Consider the following 14,244-nt stretch of genomic DNA (forward strand, 5'->3'; position numbering starts at 1 on the left):
GAGTGTGGGCAGGTCATTAGTTAAGGTGGTGGTAAGCTTGTCCAGCTGTGTCTTCTGGAAAAACTTCTGAAGAAAAGAAAATACCTGCAAACAGTGAACTTTTTAAAGGATTAAAACACACATCATATCTTCCACCTCATTCTCTGCCTTGTGCCAAGCAGCCTTAATGTTGCTCTTCCACACTGGTATGGTATGGAGGAGTGCTTTGGTTTTTGAACCCTTTCCAATAGTTTTTACTCCCATCTCTGCTGCATTTGATTGCTTGTCCTGGAGAGAGCATTGCACCTGTTTCTCAGAGCAGCCTTTCCCCTTGCTGCAGTAGTCTCTGTACAGCAGTGTTTACTTACCATGTTCGTCTCCAGCTTTGCTGATGATGGTTCTTGAGGTGAGAAGGTCCACCAGACAGCTTTGTAGCGGAGCAGGTCTCACCAGTGCACAGTCAGGCTTCTTCCTAAGGAGCAGGCACAGCAGCCTGGGAGAGGGCTTCATCCTTTTGTGTCCCCTGTGGGGTACTGGGCTTCCCGTGCACCCTGTGTCCCAGGTCCCTGCCACACTGCTTGGACTTACACCCTAGTGCTGCAGTGCCTCTGTAGGGAAGCATCATTAGTGTTCTGAGAGGTGAAATGTATTGTCTTGTTCCAGCTTCTGTGGAAGTGCTTCTCTTAACATTTCTGATCTTCCAGGCATTTGATTTTTTTTCTGAACCCCTTCTTCTGGGCTCGAAAGTGTTGCCACAGAGCTCTTCTGGTAACACCATATTAAAACTATCCCTGCCTGTGGCAGGGGGTTAGAACTAGATGATCTTTGAGGTCATAGAATCATAGAATCAACCAGGTTAGAAGAGACCTCCAAGATCATCCAGTCCAACCTAGCACCCAGCCCTAGCCAGTCAACCAGACCATGGCACTAAGTGCCTCATCCAGGCTTTTCTTCAACACTTCCAGGGACAGTGACTCCACCACCTCCCTGGGCAGCCCATTCCAATGCCAATCACTCTCTCTGCCAACAACTTCCTCCTAACATCCAGCCTAGACCTCCCCCAGCACAACTTGAGACTGTGTCCCCTTCTTCTGTTGCTGGTTGTGTTAGCATTTTCCTCTCCTTGCATTTAACACCTTCATGTCCACAGCATTTAAAGAAGATTAAGTTGGGTTCTCTAAATTTTGGTATATATCAAAGGTTGTCTGAGCTGCACACCCAAAGGGATTGTGTATTGTGGGGAAACATGGAAAACCCTAAGCCTACGCTCTGAATTCTGAGCACTGAATCCTTAAACATACAAAGAACAAACAACAAAACATACCCAAACTACAGAGTAGGATTTGAAGGTCTTGTTTGCTGTTTCTCTGCTTCCACTGGTACAACCTTGTATAACCTTTTCCATGGACAAATCAATTTCCACGTTAAAGCCTGGATGAGGCACTTAGTGCCATGGTCTGGTTGATTGGCTAGGGCTGGGTGCTAGGTTGGACTGGATGATCTTGGAGGTCTCTTCCAACCTGCTTGATTCTATGATTCTATAATAGACTTACTTTTTTACCCTTCCCAGAATGACAGCTGCAGGTAGGTTGCTCCACACTCACTGATTCTGAAGATTAGCTGCTTTCTTTTAGCTTCCAGCAGCAGGTATTAATTTGTTCATAGGCCAACATTGTCCTTTGGCTTTTGAGTTGTTCTCCCTCTCAATTGTAAGTTCTGTCCTTCACCCTAATGTGTATATTGTTGTTTCCTCTTTTCATCTCCTCTGCCAGTCAACCCGTTGTGGTTTCTCTTGCAGCATAGATTGTCCTCTGCCCATCCTAATTGTCACTGGAGAGTTCCTCATTATCTTATCTGTCCCTTTTTTCAGACTCAACATCCAGAGATCATCCAGTTCATTTAGGCTCTTCTGCTGAGCTCTGCTGCTGGAAAACACTAACTGGAAGTTCTTGTTAATCAGCTCTAAGTGCATGGCCATGCAGTTTTGTATGTCCATACTTCATCTGGTTTTACTTATGTCAATCTGGGTACTTTCCTAATTCATTGTAGAAACTCTAGTCTTTCCTGCACTGATGGCTTCTCCTGAAGGCCCGTGTCCTTCAGAAGTCACTTTGGATTCCTATCAAATGTAGAGTGGTACTTGGACAAACTGCAGCAAATTTTAACCTGTTTCCAAAATGTCTTCAACTTGGAACACATTTCTGTTTTAACTTTAACCAGAAAACCAAGCAGAATTTAGGTACACAGATGGAGCTGACATCAGTGGAACTACCCTGCTCAGCCTAGTATCTGATTGAGACAGTCATCTAATTACCCAGCACACAAATGTCCAAGTGACCAGAACTAAGGTTCAGTGAATGTTCTGATTTTGGCTCTTTATTTGATCTATTTTTCCTTGCACAATCCTTACTCTGATTAGTGAGTGCCATCACACCAGTGGTAGTGCTGAGCTGCTTTTTTTTGATGGAAAGACGATGGGAAAGAAAGCAGAAGATGTATTTTTGAAGGCACTGGATTACTCTGGTAGTCCTTCATTAGTGCTCCACATCTGAAACCATTCTGAGAGTACTCGTATTGCCAGCTCCTGAAGATGCTTGCTGGTCATGTCCTGTGCTGCTGGTCCTTTTCTAAGTAAAGAAAAGGAGAGAGAAGTGTCTCCACATGCATTGTGGATACCTCGAGGGAGGTGTTTCTCCCCCTCTACTCTACTCTGGTGAGACCCCACCTGGAGTACTGTATCCAGTTCTGGAGCCCCTATTACGAGGGGGATGTGGACGTGCTGGAGTGTGTCCAGAGAAGGGCCACGAGGATGCTCAGAGGGCTGCAGCAGCTCTGCTGTGAGGGCAGTCTGAAAGAGTTGGGGCTGTGCAGGCTGCAGAAGAGGAGGCTGTGAGGTGACCTTCTTGTGGCCTTTCAGTATCTGAAGGAGGCCTACAAAAAAGCTGGGGAGGGACTTTTTAAGCTCTCAGGGAGTGACAGGGCTAGGGGGAATGGAGCAAAGCTGGAGGTGGGGAGATTCAGCCTGGAGGTGAGGAGGAAGTTGTTGAGCATGAGAATGGTGAGAGGCTGGACTGGGTTGCCCAGGGAGGTGTTTGAGGCCCCATGCCTGGAGGTGTTTAAGGCCAGGCTGGCTGAGGCCGTGGGCAGCCTGATGTAGGATAGGGTGTCCTTGCCCATGGCAGGGGGCTTGGAACTGGCTGATCCTTGTGTTGCCTTCCAACCCTGACTGATCTTATGTTTGTACAGCAGCAGAAGTGATTCTTAAAGAAGGGTCCTCTCACTTGATAGCTACACAGCTGGCTCTTAGGTGAAAGGGGTAGGGGTTGCAGCCCAAGGTGTCTGTAACAGCTTTGCTGAAGGATGTGTGAGAAAATGCTCTGTGTACTGAACCAAATCTCTGTCCACTAGGTTTGAGAGCACTGTGCAGGTTGGCAAGCTGCAGGACCTTATCAACCGAAGTAAGATGGCAAGGTGTAGAGGACGATTTGTGTGCCCAGTCATTCTGTACAAGGGGAAGGTAAAGCTTCATGAGTTTCCTCTCTTCGCTTAAAAAATTACCTTTCTCTCTGCTGTTTGAACTGTGCAGCCACATCTTCAGTTAGTTGTCACCTTTCCAAATGCTGTGAAACTCTGTTCTTGGGTACAAGCAGGCAGCCTGTAGCATTTGCTGTATAGGCTGCATAGGTCATCTGTGGGGTCTTCAGGCTAATTTACTCCCTGGTGGAGCGCTGCACCAAAGAGCTAATGTTTTCTCCTCATGTGTGTCTCTTCTGTAGGACCAAAGACATCTGGTCCTTGGGAGACAGCTATTGTCACTTTCTGCCCCTTATTCTTTCCAGCAGTGAGCTCCCTTTGAATAACTTTTCCCTCTAAAGAGAAGTTTCCCTTGTTTGTTCCCTGGGGAGGCAAGATTGCATAAATGGTCTTATGAGTGTGTGGGCTTGTCTGCAAGGGGATTTGTTAAAAGAGTGAAATTAGATTCATTTTTATGTGGATTACTTAAACTGTGCTGAAGCCCTGTAGGAATAGTCTCATTTAAGTAGCTTAATTCAGTTTTCTTAGTTCCATTTAGAAAGGTTGTGTGAATTGCAAAGTCATACCTGTGACAATTTTAATCTAGCTTGACCAAAGCCATCCTGAGCTGAATCTGATGACCCTTTTTCTGCAGGAGCAAACTGCCCAGAATCATACTGGGACTATCCATAAACTTATCCACAGGAACCTGGAAATAAGGAGGGCATTAGCAGAGCGTGGCCATTGCTAGCTTGGCAGGAATTGACTGTTTTAGTGAATTTGGAGAACTGGAGATGAAAATGTAATTTAAAAACCAGCCACAGATAAAGGCACCTGGGACTTTGGTGTGCTTGGAGATCTCAATCTGGACCAGGGATGTGGAGGAGACTGCAGCTGTAGGTGTTGACAGTTCTGTATAGTGTGGAAGCAGACAGGGCAGAGCCCTGATATGGGACAGACTCTTGGGGCATGTGGTTAATGAGGACATTCTCCTGCAGCACATCTGCAGATCGGCAACGCTGGCCGGCTGGGGAGAGCTCTACGGGCGCACTGGCTACAACTACATCTTCTCAGGTGAGTGAGGAGCCATCGGCCATCGTCTGCCTGGTAAGGCTGGGCAGTGCTGGGACAGTGACCTACACACCACAGCCAGCCCTTCTTCAGAGCTGGAACGTGGACCTGCTTGTGTCAGGCATAATAAAGCAAAGTCTGAAATCTCTTTCTTGTCTATTTCCAAGCGCCGTGTGACAGGACAGCAATACAGCTCTTAAGAGTAGTGGCAAAAGAACTCAAGGGTGAAGCATGACTTATGGGAAGCACATAGGCAAGTAAGGCAGCCCAAAGGATTCAGGGTATTGATTCCCAGGCATCAGGTTGGAAATGATGGAAGAAGGAGCATAGGATTTTGCTGTCACTTGATCGTTGGGAGTCAAATCTTGCCAGTGGTGAGGTACACTGGACTATAGGGAAAGGTCTTCAGGGGACTATCGGATATATGCAGTGTGAAAGCTGAACCCTGGCTGAGCATAGCACTGTGTAGCACCATCGGGGTGTCCATCTGGCTGTCATGAGTGGGTTTGACCTGCCTAGGTCCTTTGCAGTGACAAGGGAAGAGTCTGCAGTGTTGGAAAAGGAAATGTAGGGAACTATTGAGAGCACTTACATCAGGAGAGAGGGCACCAAACCGTGACCTGGGGCACATGCATGTTTTGTCAGACTGGGGACTGAGTTGGTGTACACAAGTTTCAATCCTTCATGGCTTCCTTGCAGGAGGTTCTGATGATGCTTGGGCAGATGCAGAAGACATCTCAGAGGAAGATCCTGCACTTAGGTTTGTTTGTGTGATTGGGCTGGGGAAACTGGAGTTTGTGGACTAAAGCTGTCTGTTGACTCAGCTGTTTTTTTGAGCTGGGCTTTGGGTGCAGGCTTAAGACCATTACCAAGCTTAGAGTCTTACTTTTTCAAGAGTATTGAATGCTAATAGCTGTCTGAGCCCCATGTAACCGAAGCCTGCCAATCTCTTGCTAGAAGGAAGGGCAGGAGACAGGAATTTGTAGAGCCATTTAAAAAGGTGTTTGAATTACACAGGCATGTGTCAAAAAAATACATCCAAGTACTTAATCAAAAAATACTTCTCCAGGCTGGAGAAACCGTTCTATATTTCACATGCTTGTTGCAGAAGAGCATGAAACATGGGGAGGGGCCCTGAGCACAAAATCTGCAGTATCAGTTCATTGCAGAGCCTGATTCTGACCTGTGGAGAGAATGCTTGTGCTGTGCAGCTTATGGCTAGAAGCAGTTCAGGGAAGAGCTGTGGCAGTGTTGTGCAAAGAATCAGACTCAACGTGGACTGCTTTCTGTGCTCATCTTGCCCTGCCTCGTTCTGTCTTGCAGAAATGCAGATTCCCAGCTGTTTGACAAGGTCAGAGGGCACGACATCAAGCTCCTTCGCTACCTGTCTGTCCGGTATATCTGTGACCTGATGGTGGAAAACAAGAAGGTGAAGTTTGGCTTGAAGTGAGTCTGGGTTCCTTTGTTTCTCTGCAGGCTTTGGATTGCAGCTAGCATAGCCCTGACATGTGGATTGCACTTAGCATCCTAGGAGCAGTCCCTGAAAGCATCCTACAGCAACATCACTTAGTTGATGCTGTAAAGAGAACACTCAGGTTTTAAGCCAGAGAATGACGTATCAATGGGCAAGGCAGCTGCTTTCATCTGTCTCCTGCAAGCCTGAGTGTGCTTTCTTTGTAAAGCTAACATGGATTAGGAACTTCCCTCTGCCCTGCCACTGGTTGAAATTTACCAGACTAGCTCAGAGGGCTTGGAAGCAAGATGAAGCCATATTTACAGCACGGCAAAATTTACAAGCATGTATACACAATGTATTTACAAGTGGTTATAATTATATACAAAGTAGAGATAACAGAGAAATCCAAACTCCCTCCCAGACACAGGAAACTGCCCAGAAGGGGCTCAAAGCTACCCCCTCTCTTTCTCCCTCTAATTTCTCAGACAGGCAAACAAGAGCCAGCAAAGCTTAAGTGTTAGCTGTTAGCAGAGATTAGATGAGAGATATTGGAGCAGATCGGAGTTAAGAGGAGGTGATTAGATCCAGCGACACAGCCCCAAGTGAGAGTGATTGTTCATAGTTTGGCTTTTTATCCCTCTCAGCAAACCAGTGGATGATACAGACTTCATCATTGTTGTCTACAACTGCCTGAAGGGAGGTTGTAGCCAGGTGGGGTTGGTCTCTTCTCCCAGGCTACCAGTGACAGAACAAGGGGACACAGTCTCAAATTGTGCTGGGGGAGGTCTAGGCTGGATGTTAGGAGGAAGTTGTTGGCAGAGAGAGTGATTGGCATTGGAATGGGCTGCCCAGGGAGGTGGTGGAGGCACCGTCCCTGGAAGTGTTGAAGAAAAGCCTGGATGAGGCACTTAGTGCCATGGTCTGGTTGATTGTCTAGGGCTGGGTGCTAGGTTGGACTGGATGATCTTGGAGGCCTCTTCCAACCTGGTTAATTCTATGTTTATTTTCTTTTCACAACCAATGATCTAATTTCTCTCATTAAAATATTCCAATTAGCCTCAAACCAGCACAAAAGCCTACCCTGGTTTGAGAATCACCCTTACAGAAAGGGGAGAGGGAAGGAGCCTGCATACAGGAACAGAGGGAGATGTTTCTCCTGGTATTTCTCTCAGAGGAAAGCTTTGGTGCTTTTGGGATATACCTTTTATTGGGATGTGCTGATTAAGTTCTGCCCCTGCTTGCTGCTGAGTGGGGTCATGGTGCAGGGAGATGTGACAGGTTGCTTTTTGAGTGCCAGTATCCCTGTGAAAAAGGCTTTACAAATGTCTGCTCTTTCCCCTTGCACCTCGCAGTGTGACGTCTTCCGAGAAGGTGGACAAAGCTCAACGCTACGCTGACTTCACACTTCTCTCCATCCCATATCCAGGTATAGGACTGATATCCAGAGGCACTCCCAAGGGACAGGTGACAATCCGTTTCTGGGGACTGGGACCTACCTCTGTGTGTGTTGAAATGACTGTGGCTTCCTGTGCTCCCTCTGGAGAAAAGCTCTTTTAAATGCAGAGCAGTGTAATGAGTCTCGGTGCTCTGGTGGAGTGAGTCAGCATTAGGCACTCTTTGAGGTGGCAGAGTCGTTTCTCTAATTAACTGAAGCACAGAGGAAAATCCCAGAGGTGGAGCTGGGGTTAAGATGGCCTTTGACACCCATGCAACTCCAGACTGCTGTTTGATGTAAAATACATGCCTGGCTTTTTGTGTTATGTAAGCCCCCAATTCTTAGGAGTATTTTCTATTCCTGGTGTTCCAGAGCACCACTCTAAGATCTCAGTGCCAGGCAAAGTCGTTAACCCAAGCCTGCAATGCACAGCTGAGAGGCAGACCACTCCAGCCCATCTCCCTGTCTATATTAGTCCCTGTGCCTAGCAACCACTGCTGGGTCACTTGCTGCACTCCTAAAGACAAGCTGAATACTGCTGCCTGCCTGCTGATGTCAAGCTCTGTGGTAGGATTGGATGTGAGACTGTCTGCAGGAAAGGAATCTTCTTTTTCCTCTGCACACAAAGGGAGAGGGGAGAAAAAAATAGCAATGACACTCTCCCCCCCAAAAAAACCCAACAAAATCATTGTGGATGATCCAAAACTATTTTTTTCCTGGATTACTAATTGCTGCCTTTAAACATACAACATTTTCCACTTTTTTTTACTGAGAAAAGTGTGTTTCCTTTCTTGCAGCAATTAGTGGCAATTCAGAGAAACACAATCCTGGAATAGGCTGGGCTGGAAGGGACCTCCTAAGGTCATCTAGTCCAACCCTGCCCTGCAGTCAGCAGGGACATCCTCAACTAGTCCAGGTTGCCCAAAAGATTTCACACAGATTCACAGATTGCTTCAGGTTGAAAGAGATCCTTAAAGATCATCTTTGCATGTGAGCAAGGACACCTCCAATGAGATCAGGCTCCCCGAGAATAAATCAAATCTGAAACACAGAATGTCAGGGGTTGGAAGGGACCTCAAAAGCTCATCCAGTCCAACCCCCCTGCCAGAGCAGGATTACCTAGAGCAGACCACACAGGAATGTATCCAGGCAGGTCTTGAATATCTCCAAAGAGGGAGACTCCACAACCACCCTGGGCAGCCTTTTCCAGTCTTCTGTCACCATCACAGGGAAAAAAATCCTCCTCATGTTTAAATGAAACTTCCTATGCCTCAACATCCACCATTGCCCCTTTCCTGGCATTGGGCATCACCCAGCAGAGCCTGGCTCCAGCCTCCTGGCACTCACCCTTTACATCTTATAAACATGGATGAGGTCACCTCTCAGTCTCTCCTCTCCAAGCTGCAGAGCCTCAGCTCCCTCAGGCTCTCCTTGTAACAGAGATGTTCCATTCCCTTCATCATCTTTGTGGCTCTGCTCTGGACTCTCTCAGGCAGTTCTATGTCCTTCTTGAACTGAGAGGCCCAGAACTGGACACAGTACTGCACATATGGCCTCACCAGGGCAGAGTAGAAGGAGAGTGGAACCTCTCTCTCTCTCTACCTACTAACCACAGCCCTTCTAATACACCCCAGAATGGCATTGGCCCTCCTGGCCACAAAGGCACATTGATGGCTTATGCTCAACCTCCCATCCTCTGGGACCCCCAGATCCTTTTACCTTTTGCTGCCTTCCACCAGGTCAGTCCCCAACCTATACTGATCCCTGGAATTGTTCTTTCCCAGGTGCAAGTCTCTACACTTATCCTTGTTGAATTTCATTCAATTTCTCCCTGCCCAACCCTCCAGCCTGTCCAGGTCTCCAGGAATGAAGCCTCAACCACATTCCCTGGACAACTGTGTTCCTTTATTTTACCACTGTCATTGTAAAGAACTTCCTCTTTATGTCTAACCCATATCAATCAGGTTTGCCATGTAGCTTCAGCTGTCCAGAAAGAAGAGAACTGCTGTAGTGTGTGGCATAGGTGTGTGTGGCTGCCATATGCCCCACCAAACTTGGCACATGAGGGAGCCAGGTACACTGGTCTTCTGCAGGCTTTGTGAGGGATGCAGAAGTGACTCTGCAGAGTTAATCTGTTGAGTTGTTACTGTGTGAGGATTATGGTATGCAGTGTTCAGAGATGGTCCTTCTTCTACCATCTGGGACAGCTGCTTTCCTTCAGCAACTCTTCGCTGCCACGCTAAAGGTAAACCTTAGAAAACAGGAAATTCTCCCTGCAGATGTTGCCTGATTTCAGCAGTGCTGGTCCAGAGGGGAATGTTGTCATTCTGTACATCTGAAGACACACATCTAAGGATCAGCAGCCCCTCTAGTGACTGGGCAAGTGCTGTGAGGCATTTCAATGACGTTTCTAGGTTTGCATTAAGAGAATATCAGTTTTGTAGTTTGTCTTTAAAGTGATTCCAAGATCCTGGTGTCTTGGGTGAGTGAGGCAGTGTCCAGACATAGACTTATAGAATCATTTGGGTTGGAAAAGGCCTTTAAGATCATGAAGGCCAGCTGTTAACCCAGCACTGCAATGTCCACCACCAAACCGTGTCGCTAAGCACCACATCTACATGTCTTTTCAATAATAAATAACCTCCTCTCCAGGGATGGTGACTCAACCTCTTCCCTGGGCAGCCTGTTCCAGTGTTTTGCAGCACTTCTGATGAAGAAATTTTTCCTAACATCCTACCTAAACCTCCCCTGGCACAACTTGAGGCTGCTGCCTCTCATCCTGTCGTTTGCTATCTGGGAGGAGAGACTGATGTCCCCTCTTTACAACTACCTAGTTGTGGAGAGCAAGAAGATCTCCCCCTGAGACTCCTCCAGACTAAACAACCTCAGTTCTTTCAACTGCTCCTTGTTCTCGAGGCCCTTCCAGCGTTGTTGCTCTTTAGACTTGCTTCAGCACCTCAGTGTCTTTCTTAGAGTGAGGAGTCCAAAACTGAACACAGTAGTTGAGATGTGCCCTCACCAGTGCTGAGTACAGGTGCACTATCCCTTCCTTAGCTGTTCTGGTCACAGTGTTTCTGATACAAGCCATGGTGTTGTTGGCCTTCTTGTCCACCTGGGTACACTGCTGGCTCATCTTCAGCTAGCTGTCAACCAGCACCCTCAGGTCCTTTTGCACTAGGCACTTTTCCAGACACTCTTCTCCAAGCCTGTAGCATTGCAATGGAGTTGTGACCTAAGTGTAGAACCTTGCAGTTGGCCTTGGTGAACCTCATACAGCTGGCCTGGGCCCATTGATCCAGCCTGTTCATATCTCTGGAGAGCCTTCTTAACCCTCAGACTGATCACCCTATCCAGCTAAACCTGTTTGGAGTGTTGATGAATACATTAAATAGACCTGGGTCAGTTACATCCATTACATTGATGGATGCCATCCAGAGGGACCTGGACAGGCTGGAGAGGTGGGCACAAGCCAGCCTCAGGAGGTTCAAGAAGACCAAGTGCATCCCTATTACAAGAGGGATGTGGAGATGCTGGAACATGTCCAGAGAAGGGCCACGAGGATGCTCAGAGGGCTGCAGCAGCTCTGCTGTGAGGGCAGTCTGAAAGAGTTGGGGCTGTGCAGGCTGCAGAAGAGGAGGCTGTGAGGTGACCTTCTTGTGGCCTTTGAGTATCTGAAGGGGGCCTACAAAAAAGCTGGGGAGGGACTTTTCAGGATATCAGTGAGTGACAGGACTGGGGGGAATGGAGCAAAACTGGAGGTGGGGAGATTCAGCCTGGAGGTGAGGAGGAAGTTGTTGAGTATGAGAGTGGTGAGAGCCTGGGATGGGTTGTGGAGGGAGGTGTTTGAGGCCCCATGCCTGGAGGTGTTTAAGGCCAGGCTGGCTGAGGCTGTGGGCAGCCTGATGTAGGGTAGGTTGTCCCTGCCCATGGCAGGGGGCTTGGAACTAGATGATCCTTGTGTTGCCTTCCAACCCTGACTGATTGTATGATTCTGCTGAGCCCTGGGGAGCACCACTCATGGTTGGCCACCAACTGTGTTTAGCTCCATTCACCACCAGCGGGCCCAGCCAGCCTCTTACCCAGCAGAGAGCAATAACTGTCTAGAGTGAAAGACTTGGGGTAGAATGGGCTACCTGTCAAGGTTCTGTGCTTTCAGCAGTGCAGAAAACCCCTTTTCCATTTGACTGGTAGTTGGCACTTGTAAATGCCAATGCCTACTGCCATAATCCCCCACTCTTTGCTTCTGTTGGCTAATGGAGTCAAATCTCAGCTGACAAATTGACAAAGGTTCCTGGCTGTGCACTTCTGAGGGCTGGTCCTGTCCTTGCACAAAAGTTGGTGGTTGCTTTTTTTTGTCATCAGAGTCACCTGTGAGTGGCTGGGTAAGAACCATCGCTAGCCACGTGGGCACTGTGGCAGTGCCAGGGCACGCACGGTACATTGGGAGAGGTGTTTTGTGTAGCCGCAGGCAGCCGCAGTGCTAATGGTGTTGCTCAGCTGTGACTAAGTGACTGCAGCTTGCAGCAGGGACTTCAAATGCTTGTTTGAGAACAGAGCCAAAGGACAAACTCAGGAGGGGAGGGCTTGGAGGAAAACTTGAAAGCGGTTATGTACCTGCTGCCTTCACACAAGGCAATTCACATGTTTGAAAGAGGAGAGAAATCACAGCTGCCTCAGAGAGCCCTTTCTTGTTACCTGCAGCAGATGCCCTGTGAAAGCTGGCTTTTCCTGAGGCTCTGCCATCACCTCCTTTTGCTGGTTCATTCTCACCTGGCATGTCAGGCTGATGCCTTAGATGGAAAGCGCAAAAGCCAGTGGCCCTGAAAAACGTAGCTCCTTGGTGAAGCCTCTTGGGTGTGAAAGAATCAAATCAGTCCCCCCAGCTCCAGGTTGGCTGTGTGTTTGGAATTTGCCTTTTGCTGTGTGATTGTGTTCACTGCTGAGTGCTCAGGGTCCTTGGTGCTGGGGGGGGGGGAGCATGCTGCAGGCTGTACTGGTGATTGCTGCTCTTCCCTTCCCACGGGCAGCAGTTTTGATTGGTTTGGTGCTCTGGTGCCCAGAGCTGCCAGCACTTCAGTCCCACAGGGTACTTTAGTTGTTAGCTATCACTTGGGTGAATGGCTGTTCATTATCTCTTTGTCTTGCAGGCTGTGAATTTTTTAAGGAGTACAAAGACCGGGATTATACAGCTGAAGGTCTCATATTTAACTGGAAACAGGTACATGGATGTTAAAGAGTGGAGAGCTGTCTGCTTTGCTGGGCTTAAGCCTTGCCTCAGAGTTCCTGCCTCATGTCATGCACTTATTTCTGATCACACGGAGGAAACCAGCAGGAAAAACACCACACAGAATCAAGACAAACACCACACAGAATCAAGACAAACACCACACAGAATCAAGACAAACACCACACAGAATCAAGACAAACACCACACAGAATCAAGACAAACACCACACCGTATCAAAGAAACATTCCACTTGGAAGAGACCCTCAAGATGACCAAGTCCAACCCATATCCCTACTCTACAAGGTGCACCCTAAACCATATCCCCAAGCACCACATCCAGATGACTTTTGAACACCTCCAGGGTTGGTGACTCCACCACCTCCCTGAGCAGCTCATTCCAATGCCTGACCACTCTTGTTGGGAAAAAATGTTTCCTAATGTCCAGCCTAAACCTACCCAGTCACAGCTTGGGGCCATTCCCTCTTGGTTTATCACTATTTGCCTGTGAGAAGAGACCAGCAGCAACCTCTCCACAGCATCCTTTCAGATGGCTGCAGACAGCAATGAGCTCTTCCCTCAGTTTTTCAAACTAACCAGTCCCAGCTCCTTCAGTCGCTCCTCATAAGATTTATTCTCCTGGCCCTTCCCCAGCTTCCTTGCCCTCTGCACTCATCTTCAGCAATTTAGTGAATGCACTAAACTGCTCATTATGGAATTCATATGTAAAGTAACTGCATCATTTTCCTGAAGTCTAGGGTGCTTGCCCACTCATGGGCAAGGTATGTGTTGGTCCTGGGTTTTAATTTGATGTCTTATGGATGGCCTTTGTTGTCTGTTTGTTCATATTCTATCTCATCATATTTTGATGAGTGAAGCAGCCCTACAGGAATCCAGGAGCAGGACTTTTCATCACTGGGAGCACACAAAAGCTCCTCTTGTCAGCTAGGCCTTCCAAGAGGCTATGAGTCAATTCTCAGTACTTCAGGGTTTTGCATCCAAAGATGCTTTGCTGAGATGTTTTCTTTTGGATGCATCATTTGGCATTTGGAGGGGCTTTTGTTTGTTTGTTTTCTAGAATTTCCTGCCTTCAGGTCGTGCCTTTTCTTTGACCAGTGGTGTTTGTTTTTTTGCAGGATTATGTAGATGCTCCATTAAGTATTCCAGTCTCTCTGACCCAATCTCTCAATATCGACTGGAGCGAGTACCAGGTGAGCAAAGCAGAGGACTCTGTCAGAGGTCAGAGATTCGCTCAGGAGAGATCAGTAAAGATTTGAAGTCTGACTTGCTGTTGTTGCTGCAATCTGCCTCGGTTCATGCCACCCCAGTGGGAGTGAGGCTGCTTACTTGACTGTTCAGAATGCAGTGGAAATCCTCCACCCCAAAACTCCACAGCTCCGTGTGTCCCGAGGCAGCTGACTGTAACGTCAGATCTTTTCCTGCAGCTTACACAATCCTTGAGGGAGATGTGCTGCTAGCAAAGGTGAGGAACATGCCAGCAAACAGAAAGCAGTTACTTGTTCTCAGGCTTAGCTCAGCATGGGCCTACACTGATCACACTTCCTT

The 14,244-nt window shown here is 47.9% G+C and overlaps 1 protein-coding gene across 4 annotated transcripts in view; it reads left to right on the forward strand.

The window, feature by feature from the left end:
* Window positions 1-14,244, forward strand: part of MTMR14 (myotubularin related protein 14) — a 39,693-nt gene that overhangs the window by 2,926 nt on the left and 22,523 nt on the right. For all 4 annotated transcript variants that reach the window (XR_010305247.1, XM_064156853.1, XM_064156850.1 and 1 more), the window contains exons 3-9: window positions 3,388-3,496; window positions 4,491-4,566; window positions 5,263-5,323; window positions 5,887-6,009; window positions 7,372-7,445; window positions 12,602-12,672; window positions 13,815-13,889. Coding sequence is in view for 3 of the 4 variants with exons in the window: in XM_064156853.1 (XP_064012923.1) it covers window positions 3,388-3,496; window positions 4,491-4,566; window positions 5,263-5,323; window positions 5,887-6,009; window positions 7,372-7,445; window positions 12,602-12,672; window positions 13,815-13,889 (589 nt within the window). In the remaining variant the exon portion in view is untranslated. The remainder of the gene's footprint in view (window positions 1-3,387; window positions 3,497-4,490; window positions 4,567-5,262; window positions 5,324-5,886; window positions 6,010-7,371; window positions 7,446-12,601; window positions 12,673-13,814; window positions 13,890-14,244) is intronic.

This window comes from Pogoniulus pusillus, chromosome 16, assembly GCF_015220805.1.
Source record: "Pogoniulus pusillus isolate bPogPus1 chromosome 16, bPogPus1.pri, whole genome shotgun sequence".
In the NCBI taxonomy this organism is placed as follows: Eukaryota; Metazoa; Chordata; class Aves; order Piciformes; family Lybiidae; genus Pogoniulus; species Pogoniulus pusillus.